The sequence below is a fragment of the Capra hircus genome, chromosome 18, assembly GCF_001704415.2.
Source record: "Capra hircus breed San Clemente chromosome 18, ASM170441v1, whole genome shotgun sequence".
Classification (NCBI taxonomy): Eukaryota; Metazoa; Chordata; class Mammalia; order Artiodactyla; family Bovidae; genus Capra; species Capra hircus.
Window position 1 is genome coordinate 55,787,263 of NC_030825.1, and position 20,162 is coordinate 55,807,424.

Consider the following 20,162-nt stretch of genomic DNA (forward strand, 5'->3'; position numbering starts at 1 on the left):
TAGGGGTACTCTGATAATTTTAATAGTCAGGTCCTCAAAGATGCAGACATTGGATCAATTGAAGCACCAGGATGAAATAACAGGTTTTATGCAATTCCTCCCAGTCCTTCACATATACGAGGACAGGAGAGCAATTATCATTGTCCATATAAGATCCAGAAGTTTTTGATCATTATTTCCACAGGAACAGATCTTGAGGAAGGTCTGCCATCTTCTCCTGGAATAGTTGATCAAAGGTTTCAGCTTGGGCCACCGTGAAGTAATTTTTCCAGTCCCCAGCCACGCCTGACAAACACAAAATAGAGACTCACGTCAGATCTAGGGGTAGGTCTCAAGACTCCAATACATGTCTTCCAGATCTATTTATTTTAATGTATTGCTATTAAGTAGTACACAACACATTCTCACATGGTTTATTTTATATATTTTTAAAAATTTATTTATTTGTGGCTGTGCTGAGTCTTTGCGGCTGTGCATCGGCTTTCCCCAGTTGCAGCGAGCACGGGCCACTCTCTAGTTTGAGCACACAGGCTTCTCTTGTTGCCAAGCATGTGCTCTAGAGCTTGGCCTCAGCAGGTGTGGTGCATGGGCTTAGTAGCCCATAGCCAATGGGCAACTAATCGAACCTGTGTCCCCTGCGTCGTCAGGCAGGTTCTTAACCACTAAACCATCAGGGAAGCCCTCAATCTATTTCCTTCTGTCTGTTTGACATGGAAGTTCCAGTTAATACAGCAGAATGACTAATGGTTTGTTGTTTTCATATGCCTAATGGTCATACTCATTTACACATTGGCCTGCTTGGAACAATTTCTTGCCTTCTCTTCTCTCATCTTGAATGAAATTCATCACCAATAACACTGCTTTATTTTCTATAACAGATCTTCCCTCGTGGCTCAAATGGTAAAGAATCTGCCTGCAATGCAGGAGACCCAGGTTCAGTCCCTGGGTTGGGAAGATCCCCTGGAGGAGGGCATGGCAACCCACTCGATTATTCTTGCCTGGAGAATCTCATGGACAGATGTCCATGGGGTCTATAATAAGCAGTGTCTAGTCACTTTTCACAACTTCTATTTCTACCACCTCCATCCAAGCCAACATCATTTCTCACCTGCATTATTGTATTAGATGTCTAGCTACTCTTCTCTGTCTTTTTTAAAATTGTTTACTATTTATTTGGTCAGGCCATTATTTATTTTGCAGCCAAATAACCAAGACATAAAACAGAAACAATATTGCAACAAGTTCAATAAACACTTCAAAATGGTCCACACCAAAACAAATTAATCTTAAATAACTTTCTCAAGCACCTGCAGCCCACATCAGTACTCTAAAAAGAGATGCCCTGATAAGGGCTCACAAGAGATCATCTCAACTGATGAGCAATTTAAATTGATAAATTCAAACTTTCCCTACTCCCAGTGGTTAGTGCCCTATTATAAGCCAAGAATAATCTCTACATATTCTGATCCATTTTGAAGGCAGAATGTTTTCTTTACCTTTTCTCAAAAGTTGTCCATTCTCCTCAAAATACTGACCCTTCAGGAGGGAATAATTGGACATATTGTTTTCTTTCATGGCCTGGAAAGAACTGTTTTTGAGGACTGAGTTCAGTTCTTCTGGTTCTAGTTTCTTGCCCAGGAATTGGCAGATCTTCTCCACAGTACTCCTTGTGTCCTAGAAGAAGAGAAAATCTGAGAGATTATGTGAAACAGCGAGAAAATAGAAAAAAAGATGAGGGGGAGGAGACAGTAGAAAGAGGAGGGGGAGAGAGGAGAGGAAAAGAGGAAAGAAATGTAGAGACGTGAGTAGGGATAGCGTTGGAGGAGTCCAGAGTGGATGAACTGGGTGATTGACATTGACACATAGACACTATCAATACTAAGGAAAGAATAGGTAATCTATGAGAACCTACTGTATGCACAGAGAACTCTAGTCAAGCTCTGTGGTGACTTAAATGGGAAGGAAATAATAATAATAAAAAAAGAGGGGATGTATTCATAGATATAGCTGATTCACTTTACACCAGAAGCTATATACACTGTAAAGCAACTATATGTCAATAAAACTTTTGAAAAATTTAAAAATGACTTAGAGAAAGGTTGAAAAAAGTAGATTGAAAGACCATCATGGATTTCCCAGTATAGCTGAATTCAGGACACATTGAAACACTAAAGTGCTGGGTTTGTTAAAGAGACTTAAGAAGGGCTTCTGGAGTTATAATCAGGGTTAGGGAAGAGAGTTTCAGGGAGAAATTGACAAAAATTTAAGGAGTTGATTTCAAGCCTTGGTTATGCACCCAAATAATGCTGTTTTTCACAACTAACATTTGAACAAAACAAGAGAGCTTTACCATATCTTCTTATTTATTATCTCAATACTTCACATATGATCTTGGGAGATTACGATAAGAAAAAGGATTTTATAACCAGAACGGCTTTGCTTTAAATCAGACTTTCCTCTTAGAGGTATAATGCTTTAAAGGTTTTCTTTATTCCATGAGCCTTCAGTATGGTCTAACAAGTAATCACACACTTGGGGTAGTCCTAAGATGGTGGAGGAATAGGATGAGGAGACCACCTTCTCCCCCACAAATCCATCAAAAAATCATTTGAATTCTGAGCAGCTTCTACAAAACAACTTCTGAGCTCTGGCAGAATACTCCAGTCACCCAGAAAGGCAGCCCATTCTCTTCAAAAGGAGGTAGGACAAAATATAAAAGACAAAAAGAAAGACAAAATTGTTAGGGACAGAGACCTGTCCCAGGGAGGGAATCATGAAGGAGAAGTTTCCAAACACCAGGAAATCCTCTCACCAGTGGGTCTGTGGGGAGTTTTGGAATCTCAGAGGGCAACATAACCGGGAGGGGGAAAAAAAAGCCCACAGAATATGTGCCTTAAGCACAACTCCCAGCAGAGAAATACCCTAGATGCTCGCGTCTGGCACCAGCAAGTGGGGGAGGCACAGGATGCATGCTTAGGGTAAGGACCAGGCCTGAATGCTCAGAGGACAATCTGAAGGAGCTAGCAACCCAAACTGTGGGATAGCCAGAGAGAGAGGAAAAAAAGAGAGAGAGAGAGAAAACTTTCCCTCAAAAAGCTCTAACCTAAGTCACAGCCTGGTCGGCTCCCAGAACAAAGGATTGAGTGAATACAATAGGAGAGCTAGCTGGCTGCAGACTGGCCCATCTCCATGCCAGAGGCAGAGAGACAGGTGGGCGACAGCCAGAGCTGGAAGGCAGGGGGCAATCTTGGCCCCAGTTGGGGCCTATACCAAACTGTGAGCAGGCTCCCAGTTGCTAACTAAGTCTTCCTGGGATCCTGGATGGTTGACATCTGCCAGGAGGGTTGCAGCCTGAGATCAGCCCCCCAGAGGAGACACAGGGCACACCTGAGATGGCTCTTTTGCGACACACCCAGGAAACTGAGCGGCTGGGACCAGGGAGGTGATAAAATGCACTGCACACCTGGGAGAGTGCGCTCGAAAAGCACCTGGTCGTCTGAGCTCCTCGGACCTGGGAAGGTCACAAAATGCAGGCCCAACCAAGTCTCTGCCTTTGTGGAGTACTCAAGAACCTAAACCTGAGCAGTTTAGACCTGGGAAGTGCACGCAACCCAGGGCCTGCTTTGGACAGTTCCCCTTCAGAGCAGCCTGGAGCCTGAGCAGTGTAGACTGGGAAAGCATAGGGGCCATGAAAGTGAAAGTGAAAATAGCTCAGTTGTGTCTGATTCTTTGCGACCCGATGGATTATACAGTCCATGGAATTCTCCAGGCCAGAATACTAGAGTGGGTAGCCTTTCCCTTTTCCAGGGGATCTTCCCAACCCAGGGACTGAACCCACGTCTCCCATGTTGCAGGCAGATTCTTTACCAGCTGAGCCACAAGGAACACAAGAGCCACAAGGGACTGAGCTGAGGCAAACCCAGTGTGGTCCATACACTGTGAACACTCCCCACACATGCCAGTGAAAATTGTTTGCAGTATTCCTCAAAACCTACAGCACAACTGAACAAGTGAGCTAAATAAGTGACCACCTTCGCCCCCTTGTGTCAGGGTGGAAATTAGACACTGAAGAAACTTGCAAACAGAGGAAGCAAAAATAAGCAAAGAGGGAGTGGCTCTGGAAGTGACAGGTGCAACAAATTAAAACTCTGTAGTTTGCATTGACTAAGCATTGGAATGGAGAAGGCAATGGCACCCCACTCCAGTACTCTTGCCTGGAAAATCCCATGGACAGAGGAGCCTGGTGGGCTGCAGTCCATGGGGTTGCTAAGAGTCGGACACGACTGAGCGACTTCACTTTGACTTTTCACTTTCATGCACTGGAGAAGGAAATGGCAACCCACTCCAGTATTCTTGCCTAGAGAATCCCAGGGATGGGGGAGCCTTGTGGGCTGCCGTCTATGGGGTCGCACAGAGTTGGACACAACTGAAGCGACTTAGCACCAGCAGCAGCAGCAGCAAGCATTGGAAGCGGCCTATAGACCTTGAGAGGAGAAGGCAATGGCATCCCACTCCAGTACTCCTGCCTGGAAAATCCCATGGATGGAGGAGCCTGGTAAGCTGTAGTCCATGCGGTCGCTGGGGGTCGGACACGACTGAGTAACTTCACTTTTGACTTTTCACTTTCATGCATTGGAGAAGGAAATGGCAACCCACTCCAGTGTTCTTGCCTGGAGAATCCCAGGGATGGTGGAGCCTGGTGGGCTGCCGTCTATGGGGTCACACAGAGTCGGACACTACTGAAGTGACTCAACAGCAGCATAGACCTTGAGAAGAAGTATAAGATGGAACAAGGAACTATCTGCAACTGAACTGACCCCACGCTGTCCTCAACAGCTCCAGAGAAATTCCTAGATATAGTTTTGCTATTATCATTATTTAGTTTTTTTAAAATTTTTAATTTCTTTATTACTCTTTTAATTTTCAGTTTTATAACCTACTATTACCTTGCAAAAAAGACCCTATTTTTAAAGCAAATTTCACATATATATTTTTTATAATTTTTGTGATTGATATTGTTTTGTATTTTTGAGAGTTTAACCTTTACTCGAGATTTTTTTCATCTTTGCTTATTGGTATTTGTTATCAATTTTGTACCATTAAGAATCTAATCTTCAGTACTTATTTTTACTTAGGGATGTGATTACTGGCTTGATTGCTCTCTCCCCTTTAGACTCTCCCTTTTCTCCCCCAGGCCACCTATATCTCCTCCCTCCCCCTTCTCTTCTCTACTTAACTCTGTGAATCTCTCTGGGTGTTTCAGGCTGTAGAGAACACTTAGGGAACTGATTACTGGCTAGATTGGTCTCCCTCTTTTTGACTGTCCCTCTTCTCCTCTTGGTTACCTCTATCTCCCTCCTCCCTCTTCTCTTCTTTATGTAACTCTGTGACTTTCTCTGGCTGTCCCTCACTGTAGAGAATCTTTTCACCATTAACCTACATGTTTTATCACCAGTGCTGTATGGATGGAGAAATCTTGAGGCTACTCAAAGAATGAGACTGAAAGCCAGAGTCAGGAGGCTGAAATCCAAAACTTGAGAACACCAGAGAACTCCTAACTCCAGGGAATATTAATCGACAAGAGCTCATCCAAAACCCTCCATACTTACACTGAAACCAAGTTCCACCCAACAGCCAACAAGTTCCAGAGCGAGACATACCATGCTAATTCTCCAGCAATGCAGGAACATAGCCCTGAGCATTAAAGTAGAGACTGCCCAAAGTCACATCAAACCTATCATGCTGCTGCTGCTAAGTCACTTCAGGCGTGTCCAACTCTGTGCGACCCCATAGACGGCCGCCCACCAGGCTTCCCTGTCCCTGGGATTCTCCAGGCAAGAACACCAGAGTGGGTTGCCATTTCCTTCTCCAATGCATGAAAGTGAAAAGTGAAAGTGAAGTTGCTCAGTTGCGTCCGACTCTTAGCGACCCCATGGACTGCAGCCTACCAGGCTCCTCCATCCATGGGATTTTCCAGGCAAGAGTACTGGAGTGGGGTGCCATTGCCTTCTCCAAAACCTATCATAGACACCTCCAAACTCACTACTGGATGCTTCATTGCACTCCAGAGAGAAGAGATCCAGCTCTACCCACCAGAACACTGATGCAAGCTTCCCTAACCAGGAAACCTTGACAAGCCACTAGTCTAACCCCACCCACAGGGAGAAACCTCCACAAGAAAGAGGAACCACAAACTTCCAGAATAGAGAAAGTCCACCCCAAACAAAGCAATCTAAACAAAATGAAAAGGCAGAGCAATATTCAGCAGGTAAAGAACCTGATAAATGCCCACTAAACCAAACAAAAGAGGAGGAGATAGGGAGTCTACCTGAAAAAGAATTCAGAATAATGATAGTAAAGATGATCCAAAATCTTGAAAACAAAATGCAGTTACAGATAAATAGAATAGAGACAAGGATTGAGAAGATGCAAGAAATGTTTAACAAGGACCTAGAAGAAATAAAACAGTCAGTCAATAATGAATAATGCAATAACTGAGATCAAAAGCACTCTGGAGGGAACCAACAGTAGAGTAACTAAGACAGAAGATAGGATAAGTGAAATGGGAGATGGAATGGTGGAAATAAATGAAGCAGAGAGGAAAAAAGAACAAAGAATTAAAGGAAATGAGGACAACCTCAGAGACCTCTGGGACAATGTTAAAAACCCCAACATTCAAATCATAGGAGTCCCATAAGAAGAAGACCAAAAGAAAGGCCATGAGAAAATACTTGAGGAGATAATAGTTGAAAACTTCCCTAAAATGGGGAAGGAAATAGCCACCCAAGTCCAAGAAACCCAGAGGGTCCCAAACAGGATAAAATCAAGGTGAAACACCCCAAGACACATATTAATCAAATTAACAAAGATCAAACACAAAGAGCAAATATTAAAAGCAGCAATGGTAAAGCAACAAATAGCACACAAGGGGATTCCCATAAGGATAACAGCTGATCTTTCAATAGAAACTCTTCAGGCCAGGAGGGACTGGCAGGACATGCTTAAAGGGATGAAAGAGAAAAACCTACAACCCAGATTACTATACCCAGCAAGGATCTCATTCAAATATGAAGGAAAAATCAAAAGCTTTACAGATAAGTAAAAGCTGAGAGAATTCAGCACCACCAAACCAGCTCTTCAATAAATGTTAAAGGGTCTTCTCTAGACAGAAAACACAGAAAAGGTTTATAAACACAAACTTTAAATGATACAATAGACCAGTTAGACCTAACTGAAATCTAGGACATTTCACCCTAAAATAATGAATTTCACCTTTACCTCAAGTGCACATGGAACATTCTCGAGGATAGATCACATCCTGGCCATAAATCTAGCCTTGGTAAAGCCAAAAACATTGAAGTCATTTCAAGCATATTTTCTGATCATGATGCAGTAAGATTAGACATCAACTACAGGAAAAGAAACTACTAAAAATACACACATATGGAGGCTAAACAACACACTTCTGAATAACCAACAAAACACAGAAGAAAGCAAATAAGAAATCAAAATATGCATAGAAACGAATGAAAATGAAAACACAACAACCCAAAACCTATGGGATTCAGTAAAAGCAGTGCTAAGGGGACGGTTCATAGCAATACAAGCTTACTGCAAGAAACAAGAGAAAAATCAAATAAATAACCTAACTTTACACCTAAAGCAACTAGAAAAAGAAGAAATGAAGAACCCCAGGGTTAGTAGAAGGAAAGAAATCATAAAAATTAGAGCGGAAATAAATGAAAAAGAAACCTAGGAGACTATAGCAATAATCAACAAAACTAAAAGCTGATTCTTTGAGAAGATAAATATAATAGACAAACCATTAGCCAGACTCATCAAGAAAAAAAGGGAGAAGAATCAAATCAACAAAATTAGAAATGAAAATGGAGAAATCACAACAGATAACACAGAAATACAAAGGATCATAAGAGAGTATTATCAGCAACTAAATGCCAAAAAAATGGACAATTTGGAAGAAATGGATGAATTCTTAGAAAAGTATAACCTTCTGAAACTGAACCAGGAAGAAGTAGAAAATCTTAACAGACCCAACACAAGCATAGAAATCAAAACTGTAATAAAAAATCTTCCAACAAACAAAGCCCAGGACCAGATGGCTTCACAGGTGAATTCTACCGAAGATTTAGAGAAGAGCTAACACCTATCGTACTCAATTTCATCCAGGAAATTGCAGAGGAAGGTAAGCTGCCAATCTCATTCTATGAGGGGACCATCATCTTAATACCAAAACCAGACAAAGTTGCCACAAAAAAAGAACTACAGGCCAATATCACTGATGAACATAGATGAAAAAATCCTTAACAAAATTCTACCAAACAGAATCCAACAACATATTAAAAAGATCATATATCATGACCAAGTGGGCTTTATCCCAGGGATGCAAGGATTCCTCAATATTGGCAAATCAATGTGATACACCACATTAACGAATTGAAAGATAAAAGCCATATGATTGTCTCAATAGATGAAGAGAAAACCTTTGACAAAATTCAACATCCATTTATGATAAAACCCTCCAGGAAGCAGGCATAGAAGGAACATACCTCAACATAATAAAAGCCATATATGATAAACCCACAGCAAACATTATCCTCAGTGGTGAAAAATTGAAAGCATTTCCCATAAGGCAGGAATAAGACAAGGATGTCCACTCTCACCACTACTATTCAACATAGTTGTGGAAGTTTTAGCCACAGCAATCAGAAAAGAAAGAGAAATAAAAGGAATCCAGATTGGAAAAGTAGAAGTAAAACTCTCACTGTTTGCAGACGACATGATCCTCTACATAGAAAACCCTAAAGACTCCACCAGAAAATTACTAGAGCTAATCAATGAATACAGTAAAGTTGCAGGATAAAAAATTCACACACAGAAATCCCTTGCATTCCTATACACTAACAATGAGAATAAAGAAAGAGAAATTAAGGAAATAATTCCATTCACCATTGTGATGAAAAGGGTAAAATACTTAGAAATAAAGCTACCTAAAGAAACAAAAGACCTATATATAGAAAACTAGAAGACACTGATGAAAGAAATCCAAGATGACACAAATAGATGGAGAAATATACCATGTTCATGGATTGGAAGAATCAATACAGTGAAAATGAGTATACTACCCAAAGCAATCTATAGACTCAATGCAATCCCTATGAAGCTACCAATGGTATGTTTCAGAGAACTAGAACAAGTAATTTCACAATTTGTATGGAAATACAAAAAACCTTGAATAGCCAAAGCAATCTTGAGAAAGAAGAATGGAACTGGAGGAATCAACCTGCCTGACTTCAGACTATACTTACAAAGCTACCATCATCAAGACAGTATGGTACTGGCACAAAGACAGAAATATAGATCAATGGAACAAAATATAAAGCCCAAAGATAAATCCACATACCTATGGACACCTTATCTTTGACAAAGGAAGCAAGAATATACAATTGAGAAAAGACAATCTCTTTAACAACTGATGCTGGGATAACTGGTTAACCACTTGTAAAAGAATGAAACTAGAACTCGTTCTAACACCATACACAAAAATAAACTAAAATGGATCAAAGATTTAGATGGAAGACCAGAAACTATAAAACTGCTAGAGGAAAACATAGGCAAAGCACTTTCTGATATAAATCACAACAGGATCCTCTATGACGCACCTCCCAGAGTAATGGAAATAAAAGCAAAAATAAACAAATGGGACCTAATTAAACTTAAAAGCTTTTGCACAACAAAGGAAACTATAAGCAAGGTGAAAAGACAGCCTTCAGAATGACAGAAACTAATACCAAATGAAGCAACTGCCACAGAATTAATCTCAAAAATAAACAAGCAGCTCATGCAGCTCAATTCCAGAAAAATAAATGACCCAATCAAAAAATGGGCTAAAGAACTAAACAGACATTTTTCCAAAGAAGACATACAGATGGCTAACAAACACCTAAAAAGATGCTCAATATCACTCATTATCAGAGAAATGCAAATTAAAACTACACTGAGGTACCATCTCACGCTGGTCAGAAGGCTGGTATCAAAAAGCCTACAAACAATAAATGCTGGAGAGGGTGTGGAGGAAAGGGAACACTCTTACACTGTTGGTGGGAATGCAAACTAGTACAGCCACTATGGAGATTCCTTAAAACACTGGAAACAGAACTTGCGTATGACCCAGCAATCCCACTGCTGGGCATACACACCAAGGAAACCAGAACTGAAAGAGACACATGTACCCTAATGTTCATTGCAGCACTGTTTACAATTGCTAGGACATGGAAGCAACCTAGACGTTGACTGGCAGGTGAATGGATATGAAAGCTGTGGTACATATACACAATGGAATATTACTCAGCTATTAAAAAGAATGCATTTGAATCAGTTCTAATGAGGTGGATGACACTGGAGCCTATTATACAGAGTGAAATAAGTCAGAAAGGAAAACACCAATACAGTATATTCATGCATATATATGGAATTTAGAAAGATGGTATATGCGAGAGAGCAAAAGAGACACAGATGTAAAGAACAGACTTTTAGACTCTGTGGGAGAAGACCAGGGTGGGATGATTTGAGAGAATAGCATTGAAACATATATATTACCATTTGTGAAAGGTCACCAGTCCAGGTCCAATGCATGAAACAGGATGCTCAGGGCTGGTGCACTGGGATGACCCTGAGGGATGGGATGGGGAAGGAGGTGGGAGGGGGGTTCAGGATGGGGAACACGTGTACACCCATGGCTGATTCATGTCAATGTATGGCAAAAACCACTACAATATTGTAAGATAATTAGCTTCCAATTAAAATAGATTAATTAAATAAAAGAAATCACACACCTGTAAAAATGACAACAACAACAAGAACAACATGGACAGAACAGAACAAAAATCCTAACAAAAAGAAAACAAAGGGGCTCCCCTGGGCTCAGTGTTAAAGATTCTGCTTGTCAGTTTAGGAAACATGGGTTCGATCCCTGCTCTGGGAAGATCCCACCTGCCTCGGAGCAACTCAGCTCATGTGGCATAACTTTTAAGCCTGTGCTCTTAGAATCCGGGCACTGCAACAAGAGTACCCCTGTCTCATCATACCTAGAGAAAGCCTGAGGACAGCCAAGAAGACCCAGCACAGCCAATACATAAATAAAATTCTTTTGTAAAAAAGCCCTTCACCTTATGGTGAAACAAAGAAAAACATGTGAAGAAAGAGGGCATGGAGCTTTGAAGTGTCAACCAGAAACGAGGCAATGAAGACCAGGTTGCTATTCTCACTCCTATTGACTATAGGCCAAACTTTGAGAAAGTGAAAGGGACACCCAGGGGAATGGAGGGAAGGTGGGGGGAGTGCAGATGGTGGTGAGAGAGAGGGTGCTGACTGTAAGAGCAATAGTTACCCATTTCATCTCTTCATAACTCAGTATCAGGAAGTTCTCCTTGTCTCTCATGGACATCCAGCCCCGAATGTGGTCAAACCATGATCCAAATATCACTGCATGGAGGGGAGGCAGAAAGAGTGAGTAGATAACACATGGAATGAAAGCAGGGATTCATACACTAGGTTCACTCTGTGGGCACAATTGCTAGCACAATGCCGGGCACATTTACGCGTGTTATAACCGGTATCCAACACCATGCATCTGCCCTTTAACAAGCCTAATGTCTTTGCAGCAGGGTCTTTTTTTTTTTTCACTTTATTTTGCTTTACAATACTGTATTTAGTTTTGCCATACATTGACATGAATCAGCCATGGGTGTACATGAGTTCCCAACCCTGAACCCCCCTCCCACCTCCCACCCCATACCATCTCTCTGGATCATCCCCGTGCACCAGCCCCAAGCATCCTGTATCCTGTATCGAACATAGACTGGCGATTCGTTTCTTACCTGATAGTATACATGTTTCAATGTCATTCTCCCAAATCATCCCACCCTCTCCCTCTCCCACAGAGTCTAAAAGTCCGTTCTATACATCTGTGTCTCTTTTGCAGCAGGTTTTGTATACAGTTTTCAAGGGTCTGTGAGGAGATCGTGTCCAGTGAACCATGTGGTCTGAGAAGTGGCTTTTCTTTTGGCCTCTTATCTGTTCAGCATTTAGATATTTTTGCTTGTTAGGTACATTCTCACAATACTTGTGTTCTCCCCCTCTCCCTGTCATCTTCCCTTCATTGTTTCTGTTGGAATTATGATTCCTCGGGAGACCAAATCAGGAAGGGAACACTGGCTTCAGTAGTTGCAGTGCACCCACCTAGTTGCCCCACGGCTTGTGGGATTTTCCGAGACCAGGGGTCGAATCCATGTCACCCGCTTTGGCAGGCAGATTCTGAACCACTGGACCACCAGGGAAGTCTTATTGCTCTTTTTCTGAAAGAGTAGCCTGAAGCAAATCAGGAGATACGGCTGAAGAGTTCACTCAGGATCAGCTCAATAAAAACTATGACTTCCAGTGTTTGAAGATTGGACTTCAGTGTTGAGGGCGAAAAAAAAAAAAGGGAGGGAACCTGAACTGTTCAATATAGAAGTGATGATCGCGTCATAGCCTGGAAGGGCTGCTGAGCATGCAGATGAGGACAATAGAGAGTCTGTAGCGTGACTCCCATAGACCAAGGACATCACTAGATTCTCCCATGTCAACAGCAGCACCATCAACTGTCTTGGTGACCAGTGTGTCCCTAGCTGCCCAAGAAGCAGAAAAGATGTCGAGTTATGGCAAAATGTTGGCAGACAGGGAGCGGAGGGAATGTCCACTGAAGGCAGGATGCCCTCTGTGAGCATCAAAGAGTGACATTAATAGATCTCTTAATGACATTACTAAGATCTCTTTGCTTTATTTCATGTTGCATTTGATTATTTATTTGTCATCTCACACTGATGATAATGGGGCTTCCCAGGGGGCAGCAGTGGAAAGAATCTGCCTGCCAATGCAAGAGGGCTAGAGATGTGCGTTCGATCCCTGGGTCAGGAAAATCCCCTGGAGGAGGGAACAGTAACCCACTCCGATATTCTTGGACAATTCGATGGACAGAGGAGCCTGGCGGGCTACAGTCCAGGGAGTTGCAACGAGTCAGAGATAACTGATCGACTGAGCATGCACACACAAGTGGCAAGCACCGCTCTAGGGCCTGGAGTCAACAATGAAAAACTCAAAGACGTTGCATCTTAGTGGAGAGACATGTGGCAGAAACAAATAAATAGAATACATACTCACTGGTGATGAGTACTAAGAGGAGGGGGGGAGATGAAACTATAGAGATGGGAGAGATGCTGTTTTGTATAGTTTATGAAAAGGATCAGACGTGACTGAACGACTAAACAATGGCCCTCTCTAGTGAAGATGTCCATGAGCTGTTAAAGAAACAGTTCTGAAACCAGGAGACGTATCACAGGTGAGGTACTAGACTCATCACACAGTTTTGGGAAAAACAGAAACATTTCAAGTATCTGAGAATGCCTAGAAGCTCTGCATAATTAAAAGTACAGAGAGGTTTCCCTGGTGGTACAGTGGCTAAGACTGTGCTCCAATGCAGGGGGTCAGGGTTCTACCCCTGGTCAGGGAACTAGATCCCCCATGCTGCAATGAAAGAACCCCCAAGCCACAACTAAGATAGGAGAATTCACCTTCCACATCTAAGACCTGATGCAGCCAGATAAATGAATAATTAATTAAAAAAATAGGGTCCTGAGTGAATGTGTGCCAAGTCACTATAGTTGTGTCTGACTCTCTGCGATCCCAGTGACTGGAGCGTTCCAGGCTCCTCTCTATGGGATTTTCCTGGCAAGAATACTGGAGTGGGTTGTCACGCCCTCCTCCAGGAGATCTTCCCGACCCAGGGACAGAACCTGTATCTCCTGCATCTTCTGTATTACAGCCAGATTCTTTACCCACTGAGCAAACTGGGAAGCCCATAAAGGTCCTGGGGTAATGCATACAGTTTTTAGACACAGAGGACAAGAGAATTAAGGGACTTTTTGAAAGATGCACCCACAAATGGTGGAAAGTCAGGATTGTATTGTCCAGGAAGCCAATGAAAGTTGACCTTCAGAAAGTCTCCTGACTTTCACAAATTTAGGAGGGTACAGGAGAAGAATGTGAATGCTTTGTGTTAGTATTAGGTCATGCAGATTCAGAAGACAGCTAGGATAGTTTCTGATGGGGCAAACAAAGGGCTGGTTAAAGTCCTTCCGCTTTACAAGATAATATGTGGATTCAGAAAATTTTGGTTCCAGTGGTGATTGAACCCTATACCCATGCATTGGTTAGATGTAGAGACATCAAGTTGGGTAAAAAAATAAAAAGAGGTCTGATGAAGGACTCTGACAACTCCAAGCTTTCATATTTTATATTCACTCACCATTTCCTTCGACAAACCAGTCAAAGTATTGTTCCAGTGACTGTGGTCTCTTAACAAATTTTGCACTCCTCCAGAAAAAATAACCAGACACAAACACATCTCTGGGATTTCTGATGAGGTAGATCATCTTAAAGAGAAAAATTGGATCATGAAAAATCAATAGTCATTTTCTAACCTTCTTAATCATCAGAAAAATGGAAAAAAAACCAGTTCCTAGAAAGTGCCCTTTAAATATCATGGATTATTTTAATAAACTAGTTATTATATGCACTAATCATATGTGTATTTTAAAATTCCAGTGAACTAGTCACTGGACCAATTCACTTCAGTTCAGTTCATTTGCTCAGTCGTGTCCGAGTCTTTGCGACCCCATGAATTGCAGCACGCCAGGCCTCCCTGTTCATCACCATCTCCTGGAGTTCACTCAGACTCATGTCCATCGAGTCCGTGATGCCATCCAGCCATCTCATCCTCTGTCGTCCCCTTCTCCTCCTGCCCCCAATCCCTCCCAGCATCAGAGTCTTCTCCAATGAGTCAACCCTTCTCATGAGGTGGCAAAAGTACTGGAATTTCAGCTTTAGCATCATTCCTTCCAAAGAAATCCCAGGGTTGATCTCCTTCAGAATGGACTGGTTGGATCTCCTTGCAGTCCAAGGGACTCTTAAGAGTCTTCTCAAAAGCATCAATTCTTTGGTGCTCAGCCTTCTTCACAGTCCAACTCTCACATCCATACATGACCACAGGAAAAACCATAGCCTGGACTAGACAGACCTTAGTCGGCAAAGTAGTGTCTCTGCTTTTGAATATGCTATCTAGGTTGGTCATAACTTTTCTTCCAAGGAGTAAGTGTCTTAATTTCATGGCTGCAATCACCATCTGCAGTGATTTTGGAGCCCCCCAAAATAAAGTCTGACACTGTTTCCACTGTGTCCCCATCTATTTCCCATGAAGTGATGGGACCGGATGCCATGATCTTCGTAAGAGGAAAGCATTGTTCTTTCCCTCTGGGATATCTTCTTGTCAATGCAAGAGATGCCAGAGATGTGGGTTTAATCCCTGGCTTGGGAAGATCCCCTGGAGGAGGGCATGCAACCCACTCCAGTATTCTTGCCTAGAGAATCTCATGGACAGCAGAGCCTGGTGGGTTATGGTCCACGGGGTCACAAAGAGTCGGACATGACTTAAGCGACAGAGCACCACTGGCCCACCAGGGAAGCCCTGATGAAGACTGTCTTGACTGCTGTACACTGACCTTGGCCTTGGATTTGAAGAAAGACTTGGGGAAGAGTTGGATGGGTAGGTGAGAACTGATGAAACGTGGGCCTTCCTTCTCCTTTAGTAATTCATACCCAACCTTAGTCTCTACCCAGGGGGAGCGGTCCCAAATGGGCTCAGATTGGACCCACTTGGGATCCCCCTTGGAGTAAATCAAGCAGACAGTTTCAATCAACCAGTTTGTTCCTAGGTAAAGAAAGGAAAAATATGATCAATCATTTTAATCTGACTTAAAAAAATTCTTATAATGTATACAGATCATAAAATGTACCATCTTAACCATCTTTAAATGTACAGTTGAGTTGTTTAGTCATTCAGTCATGTCCAACTCTTTTTGCAACCCCATGGACTATAGCCCTCCAGGCTCCTCTGTCCTTGGGATTTCCCAGGCATGAATACCAGAGTGGGTTGCCTTTCCTTCTCCAGGGGATCTTTCCAACCCAGGGATTGTACCCACGTCTCCTACATAGGCAGGCGGACTCTTTACCGCTGAGCCACCAGGCAGCCCTGTACAGCTCTTTAGGGTTAAGTATATGTACATGGTTGTGCAAACAATCTGCAGAATTTTTCCATCTTGCACAGCTGAACCTCTGTGCCCATTAAGTAACAAGTTCCCATTTTCTTCTCCTTCTAGTCCCTGGCAACCATTCTATTTTCTGTTTCTGATACCTCATTTGAGTGGAGTCCTACATACCACACAGAGCTTGGTGGCTCAGATGATAAAACATCTGCCTGCAATGCAGAAGACCCAGGTTCGATCCCTGGGTCAGAAGATCCCCTGGAGAAGGAAATGGCTACAGACTCCAGTGTTCTTGCTTGAAGAAACCCATGGACAGGGAAGCCTGGAGGGCTACAGTCTCTGGGATCATGAAGAGTCAGACACAACTGAACAACTAACACTTTCACTTCACTCCATACATACTGTGTCTTCATAGTTTATCCGTGTTGCAGCAAGTGTCAGAACTCCATTCCTTTCTAAGGCTGAATAATATTCTCAATATGTGGATAGTAAATTTTCTTTACCCATTCATCTGTCAATGGACCTTTGGGTTGCTTCTACGCTTCGGCTATTTGCTTAAATCCCTTGAACATGTTCCCGTTGCCCTTGGCCTTTGAACAGAGTCCCATTGCCCTTGGCTCATCATTACCACAGCACTTCCGATGACTTCAGCCTTGCTTCTTGCCCAGTCACGGTCCCTCTATGACCTTGCCACTCTTAGATGTATGATCCGCATCCTTTCAGTTCAGTGGATTTGCCAAGTTCTTTTCCAATTCCTGATCACTATCCATGCTGATATGCTGATACCTTTCCTGGAAAATCTCTCCTTTTTGAAAAGTTATATTTATTTATGCATTTATTTTTGGCTGGGTCTCGCTGCACTTGGGCTTTCTCCAGTTGGGGTGAGCAGGGGGCTACTCTCTAGCTGTGATGCTCGGGCTTCTCATTGCAGTGACTTCTCTTGTTGCAGAGCATGGGCTCGAGAGCCTGCAGGCTACGGTAGTTGTGGCACAGGGGCATAATCGCTCCACAGCATGGAGGATCTTCCTGGACCAGGGATTGAACCCATGTCCCCTGCAAGGCAGGCAGATTGTTAACCACTGGACCATCAGGGAAGTCCTGGAAAGTATCTCTTTCCACAAAATAATTTCACATTCACTCTTTAAAAAAATTTTTTATTTTCCTGCTGCTAATTCTTTCCTTTTTCTAAAAAAATATTTATTTATTTTATCATTAACGCCTGTGCTATGTTTTCATTGTTGCACTCAGACCTTCTCTAGTTGCAGTGAGCAGGGGCTACTGAGAAGCCTTCTCATTGCAGTGGCTTCTTTTCTTGTGAAGCACAGGCTCTAGGCACATGGGCCTCAGCAGCTGCGGCCTGTGTGCCCTGGAGCGCTGGCTCAGTGGTTGCAGTGTACAGGCTTAGTTGCTCCACAGGATGTGGAATCTTCCCTGACCAGGGATCAAACAGGGATGCCCCACTTCACTCTTTTTGATCTCAGTTAGTGCCATTTCTTCTATCTTGCTTCTTAGCTGTGGTAGTTATATTTACACCCTCAGTTCAAAAACAGTGGGGTCAACATGGCAAGACTAAACCGTCCATTGCTCCATTATATGATACAAGTAACTGGATAAGACTTGTTTCTGCTAGCAGGGAGCTTATCATCTCTTTCATATAAAGCAGAAATAGGGCATCCCTAGGGGCTCAGTGGTAAATAATCCACCTGCCAGCGCAGGAGACATGGGTTCAATCTCTGACCCGGGAAGATTCCACAGGCAGTGGGGCAACTAAGCCCGTGAGCTGTAACTACTGAGCCATGAGTCACAACTGCTGAAGCCCTAGAACCCGGGCTCCACAACAAGAGAAGTTACCTCTAGCGAAGCCCTCACACTGCAGCTAGAGAAGGCCCACGCAGCAGAGAAGACCTGACACAGTCCGAAATAAATCAATAGTAATTATAAAAGCAAGAAGCAAAATTCTATTAAAAAAAGAATGTGTGTTTTTAAGGTGTACGAGTTCATTTGTCACGTGTCACATTGTGAAAAGACTACCACTGTCAAGCTAATTAACATAGACATCTCACAGAGTTACCTCCCTCCCCTACTTCTTCTAGTGGCTTCCCTGGGGGCTCAGTGGTAAGAATCCACCTGCCAGTGCGGAGACAGAGAGATTAGGACTCAAGCCCTGGGTCAGGGGGATCCCCTGGAGAAGGAGATGGCAGCCCTCTCCAGTATTCTTACTTGGAGAATCCCATGGACAGAGGAGCCTGGCGGGCTATAGTTTATGGGGTTTCACAAAGAGTCGGACAGTACTGAGTGACTGAACAATAGCGCCCATTTCCTCTACAGACTTCACTCTCCATCTTCTTCCACTCCTCTCTACAAACAGCCGAATCTGCCTTAGGCTTCATTCCCATGGTTTCCTCCGATGCCTTTGACTACATCCTCTGAGCACTCAGCTGACTGTGTAACTGCCTGGCTCGACCCTTTTCTCTGGACACCAGTGGTATCAGTGCACGTTTCTATCCCCCTAATGCATTGCCAGCATACAGAAAGCCCTCCATCTGTCTACTGAAGGATGAGGGCCACAGCCACAGCCTGTCAGTACCTGATCCTGCTTCCTTACCTGATTTGGGGAAAGTCAGCAGTAAGACATCTTCATCTTTAACAAGGAAACTCTCCTGCACCTCTCTCAGGAGTTCAGGTGAGTAATCCAGGCTTGGGAAGGGTATCCCTTCAAACCACAAAGACTTTCCTGTCATGATGACGGGCTCTTTCTACTTCTTCTGAGCCTTTTAGCCATAGTCACTACTGGACTGGGAGATCCGTTTTATAGTCAACGTCGAACAATCATTAATCTCTCCCAGGTTGTTGATGAGTGTGCCTGCCCATAAAAAAGAGAGGGTCACAAGATAGATAATATTGGGCAACCGTGAAGTCATTCAGAGAACATTCTGGTGTGACCTGAGTTTGACCCCACGGGAGGGAACCAGAAGTTTAGTAGCAAGATGGAGGGTGTAGACATGTCATAGATTTAAAATGTATATATTTAAGTTTATTATTTATTGGCTGCGCCAGGGCTTCATTGCTGTATGTGGGCTTTTTCTAGCTGCAGCAAGCAGGGGTTACTCTCTTGTTGCCAAGCTGGGGGGTCTAGGCAGCTGGGCTGAGTATGTGGCACAGGGGCTAAGTTGTGCATTGGCACGTGGAAACTTTCCAGACCAGGTATCGAACCTGAGTCCCTTGCATTGGCAGGCAGAATCCTAACCAGTGGACCACCAGGGAAATCCTAAAAGAATATTTTAAATAAGCTTTGTTATTTTTTCCAACACTTTTAGATGTATAGGAAAATTGTAAAGATAGTGTAAAGACTTCTTAATCAGTTTAGTTCAGTTCAGTTCAGTCGCTCAGTCGTGTCCGACTCTTTGCGACCCCATGAATCGCAGTACGCCAGGCCTCCCTGTCCATCACCATCTCCCGAAGTTCACTCAGACTCACGTCCATCGAGGCAGTGATGCCATCCAGCCATCTCATCCTCTGTCGTCCCCTTCTCCTCCTGCCCCCAATCTATCCCAGCATCAGAGTCTTTTTCAATGAGTCAACACTTTTCATGAGGTGGCCAAAGTACTGGAGCTTCAGCTTTAGCATCATTCCTTCCAAAGAAATCCCAGGGTTGATCTCCTTCAGAATGGACTGGTTGGATCTCCTTGCAGTCCAAGGGACTCTCAAGAGTCTTCTCCAACACCACAGTTCAAAAGTATCAATTCTTCAGCACTCAGCCTTCTTCACAGCCCAATTCTCACATCCATACATGACCACAGGAAAAACCATAGCTTTGAATAGACGGACCTTAGTCGGCAAAGTAATGTCTCTGCTTTTGAATATACTGTCTAGATTGGTCGTAACTTTTCTTCCAAGGAGTAAGTGTCTTTTAATTTCATGGCTGCAGTCACCATCTGCAGTGATTTTGGAGCCCCCAAAAATAAAGTCTTCTCATAGTCCATACATTATTCGGACTTCCTTAGT

The 20,162-nt window shown here is 43.1% G+C and overlaps 1 protein-coding gene across 1 annotated transcript; it reads right to left on the reverse strand.

Moving 5' to 3' along the window:
• Nucleotides 1-18,921, reverse strand: LOC108633179 (bile salt sulfotransferase-like). Its single transcript, XM_005692671.3, has 6 exons — nucleotides 18,763-18,921; nucleotides 15,615-15,823; nucleotides 14,363-14,489; nucleotides 11,408-11,502; nucleotides 1,497-1,674; nucleotides 1-285 (listed from the first exon to the last, which is right to left on the reverse strand). The coding sequence occupies exons 1-6, from the start codon at nucleotides 18,896-18,898 to the stop codon at nucleotides 173-175; spliced, it is 858 nt and encodes a 285-aa protein (XP_005692728.1). The 5' UTR covers nucleotides 18,899-18,921; the 3' UTR covers nucleotides 1-172.